At 35.7% G+C, this 24,338-nt stretch overlaps 9 protein-coding genes across 9 annotated transcripts; 1 reads left to right on the top strand and 8 right to left on the bottom strand. All coding sequences in view use genetic code 12, as the record gives it.

Moving 5' to 3' along the window:
• Nucleotides 1–17: 17 nt before the first annotated feature.
• On the bottom strand, nt 18–2,792 carry J8A68_002614 (CORVET complex subunit; the record flags this gene model as incomplete). The annotated part of the gene is made up of 1 exon (XM_049406383.1): nt 18–2,792. One exon carries the CDS (start codon nt 2,790–2,792, stop codon nt 18–20), a length of 2,775 nt encoding a protein of 924 aa, XP_049264097.1.
• Nucleotides 2,793–3,108: 316 nt separating this feature from the next.
• PRO1 (glutamate 5-kinase) lies at nt 3,109–4,401 on the bottom strand (the record flags this gene model as incomplete). Its single annotated transcript, XM_049406384.1, has 1 exon — nt 3,109–4,401. One exon carries the CDS (start codon nt 4,399–4,401, stop codon nt 3,109–3,111), a length of 1,293 nt encoding a protein of 430 aa, XP_049264098.1.
• Nucleotides 4,402–4,820: 419 nt separating this feature from the next.
• J8A68_002616 (glycoside hydrolase family 18 protein) lies at nt 4,821–6,017 on the bottom strand (the record flags this gene model as incomplete). The annotated part of the gene is made up of 1 exon (XM_049406386.1): nt 4,821–6,017. The coding sequence occupies one exon, from the start codon at nt 6,015–6,017 to the stop codon at nt 4,821–4,823; it is 1,197 nt and encodes a 398-aa protein (XP_049264099.1).
• Nucleotides 6,018–7,837: 1,820 nt separating this feature from the next.
• On the bottom strand, nt 7,838–9,664 carry J8A68_002617 (glycoside hydrolase family 18 protein; the record flags this gene model as incomplete). The annotated part of the gene is made up of 2 exons (XM_049406387.1): nt 7,838–8,371; nt 8,531–9,664. 2 exons carry the CDS (start codon nt 9,662–9,664, stop codon nt 7,838–7,840), a joined length of 1,668 nt encoding a protein of 555 aa, XP_049264100.1.
• A 2,321-nt stretch (nt 9,665–11,985) lies between these two features.
• J8A68_002618 (uncharacterized protein) lies at nt 11,986–14,562 on the bottom strand (the record flags this gene model as incomplete). Its single annotated transcript, XM_049406388.1, has 1 exon — nt 11,986–14,562. The coding sequence occupies one exon, from the start codon at nt 14,560–14,562 to the stop codon at nt 11,986–11,988; it is 2,577 nt and encodes an 858-aa protein (XP_049264101.1).
• A 689-nt stretch (nt 14,563–15,251) lies between these two features.
• On the bottom strand, nt 15,252–16,895 carry J8A68_002619 (SGNH/GDSL hydrolase family protein; the record flags this gene model as incomplete). The annotated part of the gene is made up of 1 exon (XM_049406389.1): nt 15,252–16,895. One exon carries the CDS (start codon nt 16,893–16,895, stop codon nt 15,252–15,254), a length of 1,644 nt encoding a protein of 547 aa, XP_049264102.1.
• Nucleotides 16,896–17,288: 393 nt separating this feature from the next.
• Nucleotides 17,289–18,995, bottom strand: IAH1 (isoamyl acetate-hydrolyzing esterase; the record flags this gene model as incomplete). Its single annotated transcript, XM_049406390.1, has 1 exon — nt 17,289–18,995. One exon carries the CDS (start codon nt 18,993–18,995, stop codon nt 17,289–17,291), a length of 1,707 nt encoding a protein of 568 aa, XP_049264103.1.
• Nucleotides 18,996–19,317: 322 nt separating this feature from the next.
• Nucleotides 19,318–21,027, top strand: MAL2 (oligo-1,6-glucosidase IMA1; the record flags this gene model as incomplete). Its single annotated transcript, XM_049406391.1, has 1 exon — nt 19,318–21,027. The coding sequence occupies one exon, from the start codon at nt 19,318–19,320 to the stop codon at nt 21,025–21,027; it is 1,710 nt and encodes a 569-aa protein (XP_049264104.1).
• Nucleotides 21,028–21,134: 107 nt separating this feature from the next.
• On the bottom strand, nt 21,135–24,302 carry J8A68_002622 (uncharacterized protein; the record flags this gene model as incomplete). The annotated part of the gene is made up of 1 exon (XM_049406392.1): nt 21,135–24,302. The coding sequence occupies one exon, from the start codon at nt 24,300–24,302 to the stop codon at nt 21,135–21,137; it is 3,168 nt and encodes a 1,055-aa protein (XP_049264105.1).
• Between the last annotated feature and the right edge of the window lie 36 nt (nt 24,303–24,338).

Here is a 24,338-nt window from a genome sequence, read left to right on the forward strand (position 1 = left end):
TTAGAATGTACATAGATCTATATAGAAGTAGATAAGAATTCCTTGTATAATTTTTTAAGTCTTGTTCCTTCATTTCTGGTAATCGCCTTTTGGAAAATTTGTTCTCTTGATTTCAGTTGTAATTCAACAATTGCTTGCCCTAAGAATTTTATGAGATATGATAAGGGGAAATTATCGGGGACCAAGTCTAAAACTTCTGTGGGCATTAAATATTTCCCGCTATAACTTTCTACAAAATGTTTTATACAAGGTTCAACTGATTGGCCTGAATCAAACACATTCAAATAAAGTTTAAATATTTGGATTAGATTAGATCGTATTTCTGATAAATCCAAATCATCTTCAAATGGCTGTAAGTCCTTGGAATAGAAGGTCTTTTTCGGTATAGATATCTTGCCGGTAATAGCAACTGATTCAGTATTGGAATAATCACAAAAATTAAAAAACTCTATAATATCATTATTCATAATATATCTATGATAATTAAAAATGTCATGCTCGGGAATGACAATTCCATCTAACACGTTTATTTTAGTCAAACACAATTCAATGGATTTCAAATACATCTCCAAAAATACCTTATGTTGCTTATATTGTCCACTTATCCAAACAAAATCTGGCCAGGTTATCTTTGGCCATCTATCATTCTCCAACGAATTTATTTGTCTAAATTGATCTTGTAACGTACTAAAAGCTTCCTGAACCTCCTTGGTATAAACTTCTGATGACATCAATGTACTCATGGTCAATTCTATCAATTCTCGAAGAAGTGCTGTGTTTCCTTCATCTCGAAGATAGGATGCCTCCAATAATTCAAGCTGCAAAATTGCGAATTGTTCTTGACCCTTCTCATCTTTTGATAAATCTTTCATAACAGCTCGATTAATATCTAGATATTTCTTATTGGATCGGATGAATGCAAATCCTCTATCTTTATCCAACTTTAGCACTCCCACGAGGAGTTTACCGTAGTCTTTGTCACTCAACCACCCGCTGCTAAGTAATGAAATTGCCCTGTCCAAGGTTTTATTTCCAGTTGCTAAATTTTCACACAAATACACAGAATAATCATGAACTATGTCATTCTTATCTGGAAGCTCCTTCCCAATTAAGATATTATAAACTTCACAGACTGCATGTTGAAACCCTTTCTCGGCTATAATTTGAATCAACAGTTTATTAGCGTCATCATAGATATTCCAAGAATTCACATCCCCCGTGAAGAAATCTAAAACTTCTTCCTCCTGATCACAACTAGAATAATATTCATTTCGTAATTCGGAAGTGAGATACCGGGGTTGGATAGTTTGAATGTATAATTTTAAAAGACTGGTATCCCTTTCAACCTTCCATTCCTCAACAAATTTTTCAATACCTAAATAGATGCCTTTATATTTGTATTCTTTCCCACCAATGAGAAATAAAGTTAACTCTGGAGATATTATGAGTGCTTCGCCTTCCTCGAGTGTAAGGTATTCCAATGTTTTCTCTTGATCTTTACATGCTAAGGATGCTAGTAGTAATAAGTGGCACATATAATGTTTCATGATTCCTTGGTAATTAGCTAGCGAATTATTCGTAGAAAATGCCTCATGCTGGTTCTCGTCAACTGACTTTTCGAATTCTTTCTGAATTTTTAATATATGATTTCGTTGATGAATACTCCACACTTGCCTCCCATTAGATAGTATTATGCTCGAGGTTTCTAAACATTGCGGGGGTTGTACATCTCCTGATATTATATCTTTCCACGATAGTATTGGGTCAAGTGATGAGTCTTGGAACGAGACCTGAGATATATGATCTATCTTAAATTGTCCAGTCTCCTCTTTATCATCCGATATTGGATCCCTACTCTGTATTTGAACTGATTTGCTGAATCCTTCCAATGTCATTATAATATCAGTTTCTAAAGTGTTCAACGACGAAACAATCAACTTGGATTTCTCATTATTAAAAACTCCAAAGGAATACGGCCAATCAATCTCCACTCCACCATTGGGATATCCATCACCCACCCATGTCAATGTTCCCCTAGTGACATCTCCAGAAGTATTAATAAACATGGCAATTGAAGTCTGTGAATCTGACAGAATAGTCAATAGGAATTCTTCCTGTCGACTGTCTTGAGCATAAAAGGCTCGAATACAGGGGTTGACAACAACTTCAGAATCATTTTTATAGCCGAATAATGGAATTTTACGACTGTTATCTATGTCTAGGATATCATAATTGTCTTGATTGGCAACTGATACTATTATGCCACCATTTGATGTCTTATATGATGTTCCTGTTATTGCTCCTGAATAATTTACTTCTCGTGCAACTTTTATTTGATTCTCTTGAAATTGTACAATCCTGATCTTGGAAGGGCTTAGTACTAATACAGAATCTGATTCTTTAGTAGTAATATCTATGATTTCAATGTGATTTATATTCTTCATTTTTCGTTCATGACTTGGTGATAATTCAGGTAATGAATGAAATGTGGTTATTCGATTGGATAGTATTAACATTCGTTGGGAATTAGGAAGACATATTATCTTATCAATCGGATGCTTTGGAAGGTCATTGCTAATCTCTAGTTGTGATATGAGTATATATTCTTTAACATCTTCAAAATGATGATAATGGAGTATTCTACCTTGATTAGTTCCTATATAAACATTGATTTGATTATAACTTGATATTGCTGTAATTTGTTCATTTTCTTCTAATGGGATGTCAGTGAGTAATGGACTTATCTGATAGTCCATTGATCGCCTATTATCTTCTTCTTCTCCCTCTTCCATTTGTTTCACTACAAATGACAATGCGGTGTTGTCTTCAAGAGATTGATTGTGGAAATTTACAAACGTATGTTGTGTCCTATATACAGGAAAATTCAAAAAATATATAACTAAATAAAGCATCCGCATATAAATATTTATTCCCCATCTACATAGAACTAACAGCATCCATATCCTACTCAACTTCTCATTGCTGTCAATATTATTAGAAGATCGTCTGTTTTAAAAAGTGCCTAACTTTAAAGATCTAACGTAACTCTCTTGGTTGCGGCTACCAAGTGATTTCAAAATTAGCCCAATTCCATCAAATTGATACCGTCTAGTAAGATATAGGAGTGGAAACCAATGAATCTGTCGAAGGTGGCATTACAGGAGGAAATGCCAAATTATCTCTATGAGCGACATACTCACTATCGGCATATCCCAATATGGATTCAATTTGGTGACTCTTATGTCCTTTAATCAAACGTATTTCAGCAGACAGATAATTGACTCTACAATGTCCAACTTCTATCGCCTCTGAAATTGGAAACTTTCTATCTGGAATAACTTTAATTGAAACACATTCACTTTCATGGAAAGTTCCAACGACTTCAAGAATACCTGCAGGTAATAGACCAGCTCTATTTTTCCTAGTTAATGCTTGGAAACATCCCAGGTCAATTATAAGTGCACCTTTAGTCTTCAACCCATGTAATAACCAGAATCTTCTATCTGATTTAATTTGAGTATCTATTGGCAATCTTAAAAATCTTGTATGTAATGGAATCTTTCCTTGTGCAACATCATTGGCAAAAATTTGACGTTGTTCTTCAATTGATAATGTCAGTCCATCTTGCGATTGTATATGAGCTACAATATTTAAAATATAATGAGGTTGACTAGATAATGTGATAATTGTAGTAACACCTGCATTCGTTGCCAATTCTGCAGCAATTAATTTTGTAGTCATCCCTCCGGTACCTACTCTTGTTCCGGCGCCGGTTCCGGTCTCAGTATCAGTTTTAACTTCTAATTCATCTATTCTTTCCACTATTAAAATTGGTTGAGCTTCTGGGTTAGAACGAGGATTGTCGGTATATAAACATTCAACATCTGTCATAAGGAAAAGATAATCAGCATGTACCATACCAGCAGTGATTGCTGATAATGTATCATTATCACCAAACTTAATTTCTGAGACTGATAAAGTATCATTTTCATTAACAATTGGAATAACCCCCATTTCCAACAATTCATTCAATGTATTTCTTGCATTTTTATATTGAGTAAAATCCATTATATCATTTCTAGTGATTAAAATCTGAGCAATGGTTTGCTCTAATTGTCTAAATAAATCATCAAATAGTCCAATAAGTCTCCCCTGACCAATTGATGCTAATGCTTGTACTGCTGCAAGCTTACTTGGTTTCAAGTTCATTCCGACTCTCTTCATACCACAGGCAATTGCTCCTGATGAAACTAGGATAATTCTATGACCTTGTCGACGTAATTTGACAATTGTTTCGACTATGAGGGACATATTGGCTAATCTTGGTTCAAGAGAAACTTCATCCACAAGAGATGAGGTTCCAAGTTTGATGACTATAGTATACAGCCTTTGTGCATTCATTCTCTGTCTATTGATAATGGGATATCTTTAGTTGGTTGTCAAATTAAATTGAAATGAAAAATTTCAAAAATTCTTTCTTAGATTTCTTTGAGTCATTATGCATTTTTTATGTGAGAAAAAATTGCTGATGACTCATTTGACTCGTTCCTCTATCTGGACAGTAATGTTAACCTGGTTTGAGTACATGGACTTTAGAATATAGATAGATGTATATATTACATAGCATAATACTGGACTGACGAGAGGATTGTATAATCTTTTACGTATACTCTACTACAAATATACTATGGGAAAATTCTCATTCATTCATTCGTTCATTCATTCAAATACATAATACGTATACACATAACAGACAAATTTATTTTATTTCGTTCTCTTATAAAGCAAACAAAGTCAATCACATTTAGAATCAGTTAATTCTAAAGAAGAGCAAAAGCAAGCAAGCTTAGGAGTAATAAGACTACACCGGCTTTAGTGTTGGATGATTCTCCTTGTAAAACAATTGCTTCATCCCTCTTTTCCAATCCAGTTGCACGTGCAACGTGGATAGTTGTTGTAACTGTAGTATAGACTACTTTCACAACAGGATCTGGATTGGCATCTTTTTCTGGATCGGCAAGTGCAGTAGGGGTAAGGGTTTGTTCTGCGGTCCTCACAACAACCTCGTCTTCTGCATCCGAGTTAGAAGTTGGAGTATTGGAATTTTCAGGTACTGAACCCAAAAGGTTTCTAAGTCCATCAAGGAACCCGTCCTGTTGTGCGGAAGAAACATCCCAAACGGAAATACCACCAAATGCAGGGTCTTCATGAATACTACCTAAGGCATTTTCAACTTCTGATAAACCAACATAGCCAGAACCAGCAGAGGCAGGAGAACCAGGTAAACCTAAGTATAATTTGATATCCTTATTTGGTGAAGTTGATTTGGCATAAGTACGCCAAGTTTGCCAATTAAATTGGCCATTTAAAGAACAATAATTGTTGTAGAATTGAATAAAGCAAAAATCAATTTCTGCTTGCAGTAAAAGGTCACCAACAGATTCATCGGGGTATGGACATTGTGGAGCTGCTGCTAAGTAATACTTCTTAGAACTGTCTTCTTTGAAGTATCCACGTAATTTTTTGGCTAGAGCGACGTATCCGGTTTGATCCTTATTCTCGATATCGAAATCGAAACCGTCAACTACGGCGTCATCAAATGGTCTTTCGTTGTCTTGTCCACCTCCAAATTTATTCCACATGGTGGTTGCAAATTGTTCTGCTTGAGAATCGGACGAAAATCCATATTGCCCTTCGGCACCTCCTAATGATAATAAGACTACTTTACCTTGTTCTTGACACGACTTAATATCTTGTCCAATGTTTGAGCAATGTAAAAGACCATCACTAAATGTCAGACTACATTGATTGGCAAAATTTAATTCTAAGTTAGGGAATCCATTCATAAATGACATTATGATAATATCAGCAGATGTGGAATTACAATATTCTCCTAATGACTGTTGGGAACCACCGGCATTTTGTCCCCAATAGGCTGCAATATTATTATTGGCATCTCCGTTAAAAGCCGAAGCCGCTGCGGCTATGAGACTGGTTGCAATTATTTGTGTAAGCATTTTTTTAAGGAAAGTTGATTAGTTGTTACTGGTGAAGAGAAACATATCTTGATTTATCAATTAAAGAGGATTATTACAACTTAAATATCATTTCCTTCTGCGTGATGAAAGGTATTATCGATGAGTTGTAGGAAATACATTCTGTTGGTCTCATAATATTGGTTGCAAAATAAAATATGGCGAGATGTTATGACAAAAGATAAACAAACGTGATGCTGTTCGCTGTACGATAAAGTTTGTCAGCGTTTTCCCGTGCCATGTAATGGTATTGACAGAACCTTAGATGCAACACATCACAATAAAGGAAACAACGGGACCACCGATCTACCCGGAAATTATGTTTCCGACGTACGACTAAAGAAAACGACATTAAATGGTAAAGCAAATATGGTGTATCATAGACAACCAAGTGAAGAAAATAATGATGAGAAATGTATGAGAAAAAGAAAAAAAAATATTACGAGAAAAAGAAAAGACAAGATGATGAAGATCATCTAACAAGACCTCCCTTCCGGTAGATCCTGCGTTCTTGTGGAGTTCGCCTTAATTCCCACAGTAAATAAATTACCCATGGCTGGTAGAATGATGTAGAATACGGAGAATTATGTTATATAATTAATAATATTTTACTGCCAAGAATATTGAGTGGTTCACAATCCAGCGTTCGTCCAGCCAAAGCTTCGCTATCATTACTCAAGGTGCTGAGGATACAAAGGGGTGCTCTGAATATAGATGAACTTTAATGCGAAACAGTTCACCTTAGTAACTATTGTCGAAATTAGTATAATTACAATCAAATCTATAGAAGGAAATGAATAAGATCCAATAGTTGGGATCTGGCTGCAAAAAAATATTCGTAAATTGTTTTATCTAAATTGCAAAACACCTTATTTATTTTTTTGCGTTTTTATCGTCATTCACCTAAGTAAAATGATGCATCGTTCTGTTAAAAAGAAGAAAAACCATATCGAGACAATTCAAGGATATGATTCAAACGTTTCCAATGCACGACTGTAGACGTCATCACGGGTTTATGTACCGTAGCATATTTTCGTTGACTGGGATCTACTACCGAGAGAAGCAAGACCCATCCCACGGGTGAACTGGGGGGAAGCATGATCGCACTTTCATGTGAATAAGGATGCTCTCTTAAGCCTCTACTTCTGGTTTGAGACGGAAATTCTCTTAAGTTATGGAGCAAAAATGCATTCCCAGCTTCTTCCTGTTAGAACTATTCTACTTTTTTTTCTACCTGAATAAATCTCCATAACAATACATAGATCTGGTTATTAACCTTCATTTGAAACAATTCTGAGCGTGGTTATTCAACTTTGGGATATTTACAAAGAGATAGAGATTGACTCGTAAGAATTTGTGACGGTTTGATACTTTTATTGTAGAATATCATATCTAGTGAGTCTAATTATACGTTCTAATGATAATACCTAATTGTAACTTTATCTGATTCCCCAATATCTTCTGCAACAACCATATATCTATCGCCGGGAAATAAATCAAATCCATTATCTTGTGAGAAAAGATCCTTTCCGTCGACAATTATTTCAGCACCCTTTACCGGCTTAGCAGAGGCAAGAGTTATATGGCTATCATGAACTTCAACACCAAGACCGAAGATCAATAGAAAGTGTTGTTGGATGATAATCAAATGCTACCTCAAATGCTTCATCTTAAACCACCACACCATCTCTTATTTCAGTTCTATCCATTCCAACTCCAATAGGCTGACTTTCTCTCTTAAATAAATAATATGCAAGTTTAGGACGTTTATAAAAATCTACCATAGACCGAGATGCAACTGGTCAACAATCATTGATTTGCCAAACATAAGTCCCCCCATTATATCTCTTCCCTTCCCCTCTCCATTCTCTTCTCCAACATCTATAGGCGTATCCAAGACATTCAGCTTGCATTAATTGAGTGGCATAAATCCAAGAATCAAAATCTAATCCCTGGACCTTGATATTTTCAATCACGTAGAGGGCAAGTCTACGTTCAAATCCATCGGCTTTATTATCATGATCAACCGTTTCACTTTGAGGATATAATTCAGTTGGATCAGATATACATTGTTCATACGTTTTACTACTAGGTGATGGTTCCATTCCGAACTCCGAAACAAATCTTCTTCGCAATTTATACCAATTTTGATATTTCTCTTGTGATCCATGCCAGACATTGCATTGATGTAAATCACCAGTTGTTGGATCAGCTTTGCCGCTCCCAGCCCATGCGGATCCTGGATGATAAGGAACGTCTGGTTGGTATTGGCTTACTAATTTGGGCAATACAGTTTCATATATTGTTCTCGCAGGGAAAGTAGTATTAGAACAATTCTATGGGAAATTGAAATATATACAATACAAATACATATAATATACAAATATACAAGTTTTTATTTTATTATCTTTTATAAAGCAAACAAAGTCAATCAAAGTTAGAATCAGACAATTCTAAATAAGTGAGAAAGCAACCAAGCTTAATAATTGTAAGACTACACCGGCGTTAGTTTTGGATGATTCTCCTTGTAAAACATTGGCTTCAGCTCTCTTTTCCAATCCAGTTGCACGTGCAGCAACTTGGATAGTTGTATAAGATGTAGTATATACCGTTTTCATCGGAGGATTTGGATTGGCAGATGAAGTAGGGGAAACAGTTTGAGCTGAGGTACTTACAGCCTTGTCTTCTTCATCCGAGCTAGAAGTTGGAGTATTGGAATTTTCAGGTGAACCCAAAAGGTTTCTAAGTCCATCAAGGAATCCATCTTGTTCTGCGGAAGAAATATCCCAAACAGAAATACCACCAAATGAAGAGTCGTCACCAATACTACCTAAGGCACTTTGAACTTCTGACAAACCAACATATCCAGAACCAGCAGACGTAGCAGAACCAGGCAAACCTAAGTATAATTTGATATCCTTATTTGGTGAAGTTGAGCTGGCATAAGTACTCCAAGTTTGCCAATTAAATTGGCCATTTACAGAGCAATAATTGTTGTAGAATTGAATAAAGCAAAAGTCAATTTCTGCTTGCAGTAAAAGGTCACCAACAGATTGGTCGGGGTATGGACATTGTGGAGCTGCAGATAAATAGTATTTCTTGGAGGAATCACCATTAAAGTATTGACGTAATTGATTCGCAAGGGCAACATAACCTGTTTGATCCTGATTCTCAATATCAAAATCAAACCCATCAACAATAGCATCATCGAATGGTCTCTCATCATCTTGACCACCTCCAAATTTGTTCCACATGGTAGTTGCGAACAGTTCTGCGTCAGAGTCAGATGTGAAACCATATGTTCCTGTAGCACCACCTAATGATAACAACACAAGTTTGCCTTCTTCTTGACACGACTTAATATCTTGTCCAATGTTTGAGCAATGTAAAAGACCATCACTAAATGTCAGACTACATTGATTGGCAAAATTTAATTCTAAGTTAGGGAATCCATTCATAAATGACATTATGATAATATCAGCAGATGTGGAATTACAATATTCTCCTAATGACTGTTGGGAACCACCGGCATTTTGTCCCCAATAGGCTGCAATATTATTATTGGCATCTCCGTTAAAAGCCGAAGCCGCTGCGGCTATGAGACTGGTTGCAATTATTTGTGTAAGCATTTTGTGTTTAAGGAAAGTGGGTTAGCTTTTACTGGTGTAAAGAAACATATCTTGATTTATCAAATGAAAGAGGAATATTGCTACTTATATACCATTTGCATCTGCATGATGAAAGGTACTATCCATGAGTTGAGGCAAATACATTCTGTTGGTTAAATAATATTGGTTGCAAAATAAAATATTTTGTGAGATGACAAAAAATATTTTTTTTATTATATCTATTAGGCTAAACAAACGTGATGCAACGCAAAGTAAACGACAGTACTTTAGACCTGCCCGGAAAGTTCCGACGCCGACTAACGAAAACTACACTAAAATGATCAATAGAGTATGATGCAATGATACACAGAAAATAACGATGAGAAATGTACGAGAAAAAGAAAAGAAATATTACGAGAAAAAGAAAAGATCAATCATCTAACAGGACCGCCCTTCGGCTAGATCTTTAGAGCTAGCCTAATATTTTAGCCGGAACATATATTTTCCGAAGTCAAACCGGTTTCGGAGTTTTGGTATTTAATAATTGTACGTGGTTTTGTATATTAAATTGAGTGTAGTAATAACTATTGGATCACTTTAACTAATATACTTTGTGGATTTAATAACTAATTGATATATGTATGGTGACGTCTGTATCTCTTAACTATTACAATTAATATCGTAGGATTTGAATCACTAAAACAATAATAATTTAAAATATAAAACAGTTGATATATAAAAGAAAGATATTATAAAATATATAAAAAATATTCTTAAACAATTCGCATTGAAATACTTTTGTAACTCCTAAATCTCCTTCACGTGATCTCACTCACTATTGAAATATTACATTAACTTTAATTGTCCGGGTCTAGAATTATCCATGGCTGGTAGAATGGTGTAGAATATGCACGATTAATTGTGAATGATATTCTACTGGCAAAAAACCTGAATAGTTTCCAATGAATGTTCGTCCAGCCATATCTTCGGTATCATTACACAAAGTTCCGAGGATGCAAACGGGAGCTCAGGCGCTATAAGAAAGCTATTGCAGAGAAAGGTAAAATTGCCAACTACTCTCAAAATTAGTCTAATTGCGATCAAATCTATAGAGGGAATAAATAAGAACCTATAGCCGAAATCTGACTGCAAAAAAATATTCGCAAATTATTTTATCGAAATTGCAAAATACCTCATTCAATTTTTTTTGTTGCAGGTTATAACTTTTTTAACCTCATGTATTCACTTTATGCAAAATGATTCATCGTACATTTAAAACAAAAAGCCATATCGAGATATTTTAAAGATATGATTCAAACGTTTCTAATGCACGACTTGTTTCGGCCATATGCTAAGTCTGGTATTTTTTTCGGTTAATCTTCCCCTTTAGTTTCTACCGATTGCCGTTTTGATTGTTATATTTCCGTTTTCATTTAAAACCTTTACGTTTTAGTCTTCTATTGTTATACCTTTATTATATTTCTGTAAGAACTAGAATAAATGGTTGTATCCAGAAAAATAAAAAATTGATATTTTTTATGCATCTTTAATTGCTTTTTATTGATCTCAGATTTCGGACTTATATTTTCAAATATGGATTATCTTTGGTTGTTGGTTAACTCGATGCTGTTTCTATATGACGTTTAGAATACTCATCACATCGGTTTACACTTGCCGATAGTTGGGTCTTAATCCCTCATAGATCCTTCTTCCAGAGCATTTTTTGATCTTAAATTTTTGTATTCTTTCTTTTTATAAAGTACCATATGCCGTAATGCAAACCCCCGTCTTACGTGAAACGAGTAAGAGAACAATAGACTTTTTGCATTTTTACATGTGAGAACAATACTTAAACTTTTTTTTAACAAAGAATTCGATTTTAGCGTTAGGGTGGCTTTTGCATTAGGGTGTACGGTAATTTATATTTATTTTCAATCACTACTTTTTGTATCTCAATTGGTAATATAGATGCATTGTTACGTTAAACCACATTTCTACCCCAAGAACTACTACTATTACTAAGAACAGTCTAACTATATTTAGTCACCACCGTAGATCTTGTCACGGGGTTTATTAGCTGTTAAGTGACATGTATATTCACTTAAGTTGTGGAGCAAAAATACCATCCCCAGCTTCTTCCTGTTAGAACTGGCCTTTCTTTTCTAAGTAATATCCCCGGAACCATACATAGAGCTAGTTATGCACTTCATTTGAAGATATTCTGAGTGTGTTTATTCAACCTTGGGATGCTTATAAAGAGATTGAGATGGGCTCGAAAGAATTTGTGCCTCTTTGAGACTTCTATTTTAGAATATAAAATCTAGAGAATCTAATTATAAGTTCTAATGATAATATCTAATCGTAACTTTATCTGATTCCTTAACATCTTCCGCAACAACCGTATATGTATCGCCGGGAAATAAATCAAATCCATTATCTTGCAAGAAAGTATCCTTTCCGTCGACAATTATTTCAACACCCTTTACCGGCTTGTCAGAGGTAAGAGTTATATGGCCATCATGAACTTCGACATCGACTTTTCTGTCTGGGAATTTCAAATATTTTAATGGTTGTGGCCAGTCTCCTGCCCAGGCAAGAACCTTTCCATCTTCTTTAGAAACAAACCTACCATAAACAACAACTGGCTTGTCATTTGCAATCTCCAAATCTTTAATGAATTCAGTTGTCAGATTAGCTTTCAAAACAACGTCAGTATCAGGTAATGATTTCAACTTTTCACCTGAAGTTACATGATAAATATCAACTTTCAATATGGCTGGCTGGTCTTCGGTCTTGGAATTCACACCCCAAAGATCAATAGAAAGTGTTGTTGGACGATAATCAAATGCAACCCCAAATGCTTCATCTTCAACCACCACCCCATCCCTTCTTTCAGTTCTATACATTCCAACTCCGATAGGCTGACTTTCTCTCTTAACTGAATAATAAGCAAGTTTAGGACGTTTATAAAAATCTATGATAGACCAAGATGCAACTGGCCAACAATCATTGATTTGCCAAACAATAGTTCCCCCATTATATCTCTTCCCTTCCCCTCTCCATTCTCTTCTCCAACATCTATAGGCGTATCCAAGACATTCAGCTTGCATTAATTGAGTGGCATAAATCCAAGAATCAAAATCTAATCCCTGGACCTTGATATTTTCAATCACGTAGAGGGCAAGTCTACGTTCAAATCCATCGGCTTTATTATGATGATCAACAGTTTCACTTTGAGGATATAATTCAGTTGGATCAGATATGCATTGTTCATAGGTTTTCCTATTTGGTAATGCTTCCATTCCAAACTCGGAAACAAATCTTCCACCTAATTTATACCAATTTTGATATTTCTCCTGTGATCCATGCCAGACATTCCATTGATGTAAATCACCAATTGTTGGATCGGCTGTGCCGTTCCCGCCCCATGGAGATCCTGGATGATAAGGTACATCTGGCTGGTACTGGCTTACTAATTTAGGTAATGTCGTTTCATAGATTGTTCTGGCAGGGAAAGTTGTATTAGAATAATCACCCGATGTATCATTTGGATCCCATTCTAACCCGCATTGTTCAGCAACTTGATAATCTTCGTTATTCCCGGCATAGATTGTAATAGAACAATGATTTCTTAAACGTTTTAATTGATGTTTGACTTCTTCAGAAACATTGGCAATAAACTCAGGATCTCCGGGATATTGTCCGCAAGCAAACATGAAATCTTGCCATACCATAATACCTAATCTATCACATTCTTCATAAAATATGTCTTGTTCATAATAACCTCCAGCCCAGACTCTAATCATATTTTGATGTCCGTTAATGGTCAATCGTAACCAATCTTTATAATCCTGATCTGTTAACATAGTTTGTAATGAGTGAGCTGGAATCCAATTGGAACCAGTAGCATAGATCGGAATATCATTCACTTTGAAATAGAAACTAGTACCTGATTGCTCGGCAAACTCTTCTTGTATCAACTCAACTTTTCTAATCCCCACATGTTTAGTAATGGTTGGGCCAGAAGGAATAGAGACATTGACGTCATACAATGGCTGCTTCCCGTGACCAATTGGATACCATAATTCCGGATTTTCTATTTCAAATTCATAGGAAACCAACCCTGATTTTTTTATAGGGTTGCTGAAAGTTTGTATAACATTGCCCTGAGGATCTACTACTTCGACATTAACAGTGCTCGACAGTGAGGTTTTGATGGTGGCTTCAACAGAAACCTTTGGTTTTGTCAAATCAGTAGTATCAATTTTAACATAAACATCTTCCACACGTGTATTATAGGAAACCAACTTAACTGGTTTATATGGACCACAAGTGATCAATACTGGACCCCAATCCCACCCAAAATGATACTGAGCTTTTCTTGCATAAAGACGACAAGGATCACCATTGAAACATGCCAAAGTTCCACGTTTCTTTTCGATTTCTTTAGCGGTTAAGAGGGCACTCTTAAATACAATACGTAAAGTATTCAATTGTCCAAATAATAATTGATCACTAACATTAACTTGATACTCTCTAAACATATTATCAGTCTTTAAAATTTCTTTATCATTTAAATAAACAGTTGCAAAAGTATCCAACCCTTCAAAAACCAATTCATTTTCTTTAAGTTCCTTTTTGGGTGCAATAAATTCATTCTTGTACTCCCAATCAGTTTCTCCTATCCATTGAACTTCTTTCTCATTCATATCTAAGAATGGATCTTTGATTTCATTATTGGCTAATAAATCAGCGTGGATTTCTGTGCATGATACATCCTTTCTAGAATCTTTCCATTCTTCTCCCTCTTCGTTGTCTTGTGAATCGTATTTACGATATTTCCAATTAGTTAATATTTGTTCTGTGTACATCGAATGTAGTTTGATTCCTGCAAATAGTCGATTGATTTGTTTTAACATCTTTTGGGGGTTGTCTTGCTCTTTATTTATAATGACAATGACAAAGTAATGGCGGTTGTAAATTTCCCCCGAGATATGTTCCTTTGTTTTTTTATTTCACAAACAAAAGTTACGATCTATTGTGGGGTGAGGAATCATTTCCCATTTGGGAAGTGCTACCATACTACATACTCAAGAATTAGCAGAACGTGAACATTCTCTTTTACCTACCTTATAGATTCTCTCTAAACAACGGAAAGGCTCAAACTACAGAACTTGGATCCTTGTATAGAGAAGTTTATACGGCCGCTCGTCTATGGAACATAAGAAATTGCAAGTGGTAGGTTCCCTTGAGACCTGCAGCAAGGCGGTGTCTCCAATCGAAGGACTGCGAATGCTTCTGTTTCATAGGGTATTCATGTTTGCAACACGTATTTTAGGCTCCAAGGTCACAAGAAAGCAACACGATTGGCCATTTTACAAATTCGTTTACGATATATTTGCAAGTGTTATGAGTACTTCTAGTTTGTATCTATATTTACGGCAATTTTATAATCCTACTTTATCTAACTTCAGGATATGACTTCTTCATCGTCCTTGCATCCGCAATAATTGCTACCTAAATCTTCGAAATCCAGATAATTCGCGGTGATCCCCAAACGAGGGTCTAGCAAACAATATGCTTCAACATTATCTTGCAAATGCAGATCTCAATCGTTCTTCTTTCTTGCCTGTTCCTTAAGTGCCGAAGTATCGATAATTTCTCCAGGCTTGTACAGAGATCTAAAAACTGAGGCTTCGATATCTTTTGGGTCAATATCAGCCCAATCCGATAATATTTCAGGCATCTTCTCAGGTGACAAACTAGGATAATGTTTACGAATGGCTTTCATAACTTCTTCATATGCAATTGCATAGCCCAATGGCTTGAAATGAATACCATCCGTAAGATAATCGGTTATTCTCCCAGGGCCTGCATTCTCGTTACCATTTAGTAACTGTTCTGTCAGCCAACCTCCATCGATTCTAAACGCATTCCAAAGATCGACAAATGCAACATTGTATTTGTCGGCTACTTCCTTAGCTCCTTCAGAGTATTCAAACAATCTCTTATTGGTAACTGTCTTGCCCTGTACTTTTCTCCCAAAAGAGCCAAAAAACTGAACTGCCAATTCGTGATCATGTAAACCTGGACCAATAATGATTGGTCTAATATTGTTTTCCAATGCCATTTCAATCATTTCTGATAAATTCTGCTTATATTGTTTCAAAGAAACGGCTTGAATTTTGTTCAATTCATCATTAATTTGAAAGGCATCGTTGGTTCCAAAGAATATTGTTAATAATTTAATATTATCCTTAGTGGAATTCAATTCCGCAGTCAATATTTTTCGTAATAAATGTTTTCCCATCTCTGAATTATAACCGCCATATCCACGATTTAAAACATCCAATTTTCTGATATACTCATTCTGCAATGCTGGCATTAATCCAAACGCGGGGGCAGACTGATCACAGCTAAATTCTGTAAGCGAGTCCCCAAGCATGATGAACTTATCATAACTTAATAACTGCCTCTGCTTTGGCGGATCCAATTGCGTATTAGTAGGCACAAACATCGAGCTTGGCAAGTCGTCAATGCGAACCTCATCCCAGGAACTGAATTTATCTTTAAATTCTAGTTGTGAGAGACTGACCGCACGAGAAACTTCTGCAGTCAACACCTCGTACGCTGGTGGAGTAAAATGGATACCGTCGCTAATAAAGTGATCTAAGACTTGTTCCTCTGGCCATCCTTCGTACTTTTTGAATTTATGCCAGCAATCAACAAAACCAACATTGTACTGTGCAGCAACAGCCTTGGCAGATTCGCTGTATTCCAAATATCTTTCATTGGTTACCATAGGTTTGTCGGTTGGTCTCCCACCTTCTCGTAACATCTTCCTGCCTAACTTGTCATGATGCAAAGCAGGACCAATGATAATTGGATAGATATTGTACTCTAAAGCTAATTCAATCATTGCACATAAATTCTCCTGGTATCTATTCAAAGGAACTGCTTGGATCTTGTTAAAGTCATCTTCAACTTGAAAAGCATCATTAGTACCAAAGAATATAGTCATTACCTTAATGTTATTCTTCTGTTCGTTTGATTCAGCCTCCAAGATCTTGGGTAATACAAGTCTAGCATGATCTGAGTTATATCCTGTAAATCCACGATTAATAACATCTAATTTCCGAACATATTCCAGCTGTAATGCAGGAGTTAAGCCATAGCCCCCATCCTGGGCACAACTGAATTGAGTTATCGAATCCCCAAATAATATGAATTTGTCATATACTAACTCGGCCATCTTTAATACTGTTGTCGTATAGAGAATGTATCAATCCCCCTTAGGACTAATAAGAGAGAATGGTCTTGTCCATATTTGTCGTCGATGGGTGCCTCGGAAGCTGGTTAGCAAATTTTTATGCGGATATTAAAACGCGCCCATTGTTCTTAATGTGTCAAAAAATGTGTCAAAGATCCAATCATCTGTTATTACACAAAAATTGTTCACTATTTATTGCAGCTTAATTGCACAATATATCATATTTCTCGTTCTATATACTATGTAAAATCTTTTTATAAAGCCATAAGCTAATAGTAAGTATCATCTAGACGTACATACTCGTTATACATATCTTCTAAATCCAGAATATCTCCTTTAAAATCTAAATCTTCTAACAAACTCTCACTCTCGCCCTTATTCTTCAAAACATTGCCCAATCATTGTTCTTGCCTTTTCTTTGAGTGCCGATGTATCGATAATCTCCACCTGTTTTGAAGGAGAATCAGGGTTTTGAGGTTTAAAAAGTGTGTATTCGACATCGTTTGGGTCAATATCAGCCCAGTACGATAATTTTTCAGGCAATTTCTCTGGTGCTAATTTAGGATAGTGTGCACGAATCGCTTTCATAATTTCCTCATACGCAATTGCATACGCTAGTGGTTTGAAATGAATCCCATCGGATATGTAATCGCGTACTCGTCCAGGACCAGCCTTTTCATTTCCAGATAACAATTGCTCTTTCAGCCAGCCTCCATCGATTCTAAAAGCATTCCAAAGATCAACAAATGCCACATTATACTTCGTGGCTACTTCTTTTGCACCTTCGGAATATTCATAGTATCGCTTATGAGTAGCTGCCGGCGAATTCACTTCTCTACCTTGAGCATGAAAGAATTTATACGCCCTTTCGGTATCATGAAAAGTAGGACCAATAATAATTGGACTAATGTTATTCTCCAATGCCATTTCAATCATTTCTGATAAATTCTGTTTATATCTTTCCAAAGGTATAGATTGTATTTCGCTTAAGTCATCATTTATTTGAAAAGCGTCATTGGTTCCAAAGAATATTGTTAATAACTTAATATTATCTTTAGTAGAATTCAATTCTGCACGTAATATTTTTCGTAATAAATGCTTTCCCATTTCGGAATAATACCCGGCATATCCACGATTCAAGACATCTAATCTTCTGATATATTCATTCTGTAATGCGGGCATTAACCCAAAACTGGGACCAGTCTGATTACTGCTGAATTGTGTGATTGAATCACCAAGCATAATAAATTTATCGTAACTTAATGCATGTCTGTGCTTAGGTGGAACCAAATGACCATTATTAGATGTTAACATTGAATCTGGCAAGTCGTCGAGACGAACATCTTCCCAAGTCTTAAACTTGTCAGGAACTAGTTCGGGCACGAAGGGAGTAAAGTTGATTGCATCAAGAATTTCAGTAGTCAAGACTTGGTATGCCTGGGGAGTGAAGTGTACTCCATCGTGAAAGAAATCACGTAATCCTTCGGTATTTTGGTAATTAAACACTTGTTCTTTAGTCCATCCACCAGCTGTCCTAAAGGCATTCCATGAATCTACAAAAGCAACCTCATACTTATCCGCAACAACTTCTGCGCATTCACTATATTCCAAATACCTTTTGTTAGTGACTCGCGGTTTATCTGATGGCCTCCCTCTCTCTTTCAACCCTACCCTAGCTAATTCGTCGTAATGTAAGGCAGGGCCAATCACAATTGGATCAATATTATACTCCAATGCTAGTTCGATCATTGCACTCAAATTCTTTTTATACCTATCCAACGGAACTGCCTGAACGTTATTTAACTCATCCTCAACTTGAAAAGCATCATTAGTACCAAAGAATATTGTCATTAGCTTAATGTTATTCTTCTCCTCATTTGATTCAGCTTCCAATATCTTCGGCAATATAAGTCTGGCATGGTCAGAATTGTATCCACTGAATCCACGATTAATAACATCTAACTTTCGGACATATAATTCCTGCAATGCAGGAGTTAAGCCATATCCCCCATCTTGTGCACAACTGAATTGAGTTATCGAATCCCCAAATAATATGAACTTATCATACGATAACTCCGCCATCGGTAATTCCCTTATCAATACTCTCCGAGAATAAGTCCGGAAGGGAGTGGAGTAGTTTGGTGCGCAATCACTTTGTGGTTGGTAGCTCGCTTGAATTATCGCTGAAAAGCCGTGTGGTTGGTAGCTCGCTTGAATTATCGCTGAAAAAGACGTGTGGAGATCAAAAATAAAACTCCCCCCTCCTATTGTTCTTGATCACTAAATTAAACCCATGGCTTCTAACTATAAATAAACGAATAACCGCCCTCGTTATGTGTCAGTTCTAGGAGTCGTAGAAGAAGAAGAAGAATAAGAGTAAATCAACAAACTCATTTCAAAAAAAATGATTGACGAAAAGTGGTGGAAAGAAGCAACTGTTTATCAAATCTGGCCAACATCTTATAAGGATTCCAATGGAGATGGTGTTGGTGATATACCTGGTGTCACAAGTACTTTACCTTATCTTCAAGAATTGGGAATCGATGTAGTTTGGTTAAGTCCAATGTATGATTCACCAATGAATGATTTCGGTTATGATATTTCTGATTATGAAAATGTTTATCCTGGTTTTGGTACTTTACAAGATATGGATACGTTGATTCAAGAATGTCATTCAAGAGGAATGAAGATTATATTGGATTTAGTTATCAATCATACTTCTGATCAGCATGCTTGGTTCAAAGAATCTAGATTGTCCAAAGATAACGCGAAACGAGATTGGTATATTTGGAAACCTCCAAGATACGATTCCGAAGGTAATAGACACCCACCAAACAATTGGGGATCTTATTTCTCAGGCTCGGCTTGGAAATATGACGAATTGACCAACGAATATTACCTTCATCTTTTTGCTGAATCACAACCTGATTTGAATTGGGAAAATGAAGACACGCGACAAGCAATTTTCCAATCAGCAATTAAATTCTGGTTAGATCGTGGTGTAGATGGATTCAGAATCGATACTGCTGGAATGTATTCAAAACATCAAGGTTTCAAAGACGCGCCTATAAAATTCGCCGATATAGAATTCCAACCTTGTAAGATCTATCATCAGCATGGACCAAGAATTCATGAATTCCATAAAGCAATAGCTGATCTCATGAAACCATTTGATGTCATGACCGTGGGAGAAGTTGGACATTCGACCCGTGAAGAATCTCTCAAATATGTAAGTGCCAAAGAATGTGAAATGAATATGATGTTTTTGTTCGACGTGGTTGAACTTGGAACAGACCCCGCTGATAGGTTTAGAATGCATGAGTTCAATTTGTTAAATTTCAAAAAAGCAGTTAAAACCCAAGGTGAATTTATCGAAGGCACTGATGCCTGGTCTACAGTATTTATCGAAAATCATGATTTCCCTAGGTCTATTAGTAGATTTGGAAATGATTCTCCGGAATTTAGAATTGCTTCAGGGAAGGCATTGGCTATGTTACAATGTTGTCTTACTGGTACAGAATTCATATTCCAAGGACAAGAGATTGGTATGGTTAATGTTCCCAAAGATTGGACAATTGACGATTATAAGGATATTGGAACTTTGAATTACTATAAGCAATTCTTAGAATTAAATCCAAATGCTGATGCCAAACAGTTGAATGAGTTAATGAAGAAGATTAATTTGTTGGCAAGGGATAATGCAAGAACTCCTATGCAATGGGATTCGACCCCAAATGCAGGCTTTACATCTGGAACACCATGGATGAGGGTAAATGATAATTACCAAAAAATTAATGTCAAGAATGAGTCGTGCAACCCAGATTCGTTGTTATCATTTTGGAAGAAGATGATTCAACTTAGAAAACAATATAAGGATGTTTTCATTTATGGGCATTTCAAAATTCTTGATTTTGAGAATCCCAAGTTGTTTACGTTCTTGAAAGAAGGTAAGGATAGAACTACATATACTGTTATTAATTTCTCTACTGAAGAAGTTGAATTTGAGAAATTGGTTAATGAAGATCTTGAATTCCTTCAATCTACTTCCTCGTCGATTAAAAGCAATGATAAATTATCTCCATACGAAGGAAGGGTTTATCTATTAAAACATTGATAAATCTATATAACTATATAGAGACGGGTATCAAATAAAAAATGTCTCGCTACTCATGTATTAAACTTTCTCTCTCTCTCTCTCTCTCGACCGCTTCTGCCTAACCCTCATCCACTTCTCATGATCCCTGGACCAGCAAAATATCCATCATCTAAATTCTCAATAATATCATTAAACCAAAATCCAATCAACACCACAAAATAAATAAGACACAATATAACTCCTTTAAAATAATTGGATTTCCCTTCAGCATAAACATAAGTAAACAAATAAATTGAAATCAAGGTTGCAATAATATCCCATCTTGGGAACACCAATGAAAAAATCTGTTCAACGTCAGTAAAATTTTGATAGATTGAATATAATACCAAACATGGAATTTGGATCAAAACCACTTGTAAAGCATATGCACTACCAATTTCCATCGAAAGGGCAACATTACCACCAATGGCAAATGAAATAGCATTTAAAAATTCTGTGGTGTTGGGGACTAATGCAAATACAGTCAACCCTAAGAATTTCGGATTGATGGGGAAATCAATCAAGATTGAATCAACTGTATTCACTAATATTTCAGCAATAATGGCATATAATAATGTTGCAGATAATAAAATAACAGTAGATTTAGTTCTGGACCAATTTGGAGCATCATGACCACCGCCACCTTCAGCTAAATCAGCATGATGATCTTCTTCTACTTTAACTGGGACACTAGTTCTTCTTTGTACGGGGCTAGGAGTGACATCTCCACGATTTGGAGGTGCACGGTCACGAGGAAGATCTAATGTCGAAGGTTGTTTACTATCCCTAGCACCAAGGGCTGATGGAGGTAATTTGGACATTTTATTAGGGAGTAATCCTGCAGTGCTACCCAATTGCAATGGAGTAACCATACTTGCAACACTTGGAGATCTTAAAAACCGTTCTTCTTGTTTCTTGGCTTCATGAGCATTAGTAGCCCAAATCAAAGAAGCATGAGTCCTTAATGTGAAAAATAATCCACATACATAAGCAGCGAATAATGCGGCAGCCACAATCAAAGAAAATGGCTTTATGACTTGATAATATAATGCGTCAAGTGTGAATGAAGGTTGGATAAATCTACATTTATTGCAATCACTATCATCATTAATAATATCACATCGTTTACATTTAATTTCATAAGCTCCGTAAATTTGATAAAACAAAGAAGGAGCAAACATGGTAAGCATAGCGAATAATAACATAGTTGATGAAACACCAGCAGAACGAGGGTTATATCTTTGTGTTTTCCTCTTAACGGCACCACCACACATTGAAAGACCCGGCAATAATAAAACACCACCTAAAATGGATCCAATCATTGAACCTTCAACTAATTTCCCTTTGGATTGATTCAAGGCAACACAATATAAAAAGATTTCAACAATTGTGGAGAAAAATGCATTAATGGCAGCACCTACTCCCATTGATGATTGAGCGGAAATAGAGGCAACTGCTTGACCAATGAAATAAGCTAATGGAATAATTGAAAAAAGACATGCACAGAAAATAAACGTAGAATCAGTTAACCAAATATCTAACTTCAATGATTCTTTTAATGCATAAAAATCCAAAATCACTAATATAACAACTGCCAATAAATTAATGAAAAAGATATTGGTACCATCAATGGTATATTTATAATAATGGAATCCACAACATCTATAAGTACATAAAAGAATCCTTTGATGTTTCTTTCTCTTCTTTTTTTGAGGATCTTCCATTCTTTTATAATATTCTTTTTCTTGTTCAAAATCTAATGCTAATGGATGTCTTCTTAAATGAACACTAATGATATTTGTAATTTTGGCCATTGGAATTGTGAAAACACCTAACCAACAGAAGAATCCAATTAGATATAATATAGGTTGTAAAAGGATATAAAAATAAATGTAAAATGCAAGACGTCCTCCACTCCAACTTCCTCTACCAAATAATCTCATTTTCACATCATTCAATTCTGAATCATCTCCATGATCATCATCCCCTGATATGGCACTTGATTCGGATAATCCAGTAGATCTTCTAGGATTTGATGTAAACGGGCTTTGTATTCCTGTTGTCGATGAAGATGCCACTCCATTTGGAGCATTATCAATTGATGCATATGCATCTCTTAAAGGACGTCCTTTATCATCTTTTAGTAATGGTTTAGATTCAGAATTGGTATATCTTCTTGGAGGTGCAAAGAATAATCTCCCTTCTTCTTGTAATCTCCATTGATGAAATTCATTAATAGTTCTTCCATATAGTTCATCTTCCTCTAAATAATTTTCATCTTTATTAATCAATACAAATTTTCCAAATGGGAATAACCAATATCTTCCCAATTTTAATAATAATTTAACATAAGGTCTCAGACGTCTTTGTATGGCAAATCCTGAAAACACAAATACAAATGCGGCACCAATTAAACAAATTAAATAAATAAATAATCCAGTAGTGAAACCCCAGACTAAATTTGTAAGGATAACTCCCCAAGAAATTGTAGTTGTTGGTTTTCTTGGGTCGAAATCATGAATATCTTCTTCTGCTCTAGTAGCAACTGATCTCTTCTTCTTATATAATGATGGTTTCCAAATCTTAATACCAAAAGGATGGGTAGAATTGATTGCATCTTGTCTTTCTCGTAAGTTTAATGAACCTACACTATCAATTGATCTGAGTGATCTTGCTTCATCATCGTCATTATCAAGTCTTTGGGACACATCTGCATCTTCTTCTCTATACTCAGCAATTTCAGATTCATTATCTTTAAGACTATCTCTTCTTGAATCTACGATTTCTTCTAAAACCCTTATACTTTCTTCAGCTTCTTGTAAATCTTTTGCAATTGTTGATTCAAGTTGTGCTACTTCTTCTGGAGATTTTTTTGGAGAATCACTAATGGGTTCAGTAGATGGATTAATCAAAGGTGATTTAGTCTTGCGATGGTATAAAGCCTTTAATGCATCACTATAACCTTCTAAATATACTCGATCACTTCTAACTACTGATAAAGTATCATCAGCTTCAGCATCAGATAAATCTTCATCTATTCTATCATTGATATCATCATCCACAGAAAAGATCAATTTCTGACTTGGAGTTGTTGATCTTTTTAAGGTTGATTTTGATCGTTTTCTTAATCTTGACTTACGTAAACTTGTAGTTGACAGTAAATTGGTTGTACTTGAAGTACGAGAGAATTCTTCAGGCAAAGGTAATGGAAATGGTGCACGTGAAGAAGATCCCTGCACAGGAGTGTTAGACATTTGTACTGTTGTTTGATTGGATGTCTATTGGAAGTA

The sequence above is a fragment of the Hemisphaericaspora subhashii genome (genome assembly GCF_019202705.1).
Source record: "Hemisphaericaspora subhashii strain CBS 10753 chromosome Unknown scaffold76, whole genome shotgun sequence".
In the NCBI taxonomy this organism is placed as follows: Eukaryota; Fungi; Ascomycota; class Pichiomycetes; order Serinales; family Debaryomycetaceae; genus Hemisphaericaspora; species Hemisphaericaspora subhashii.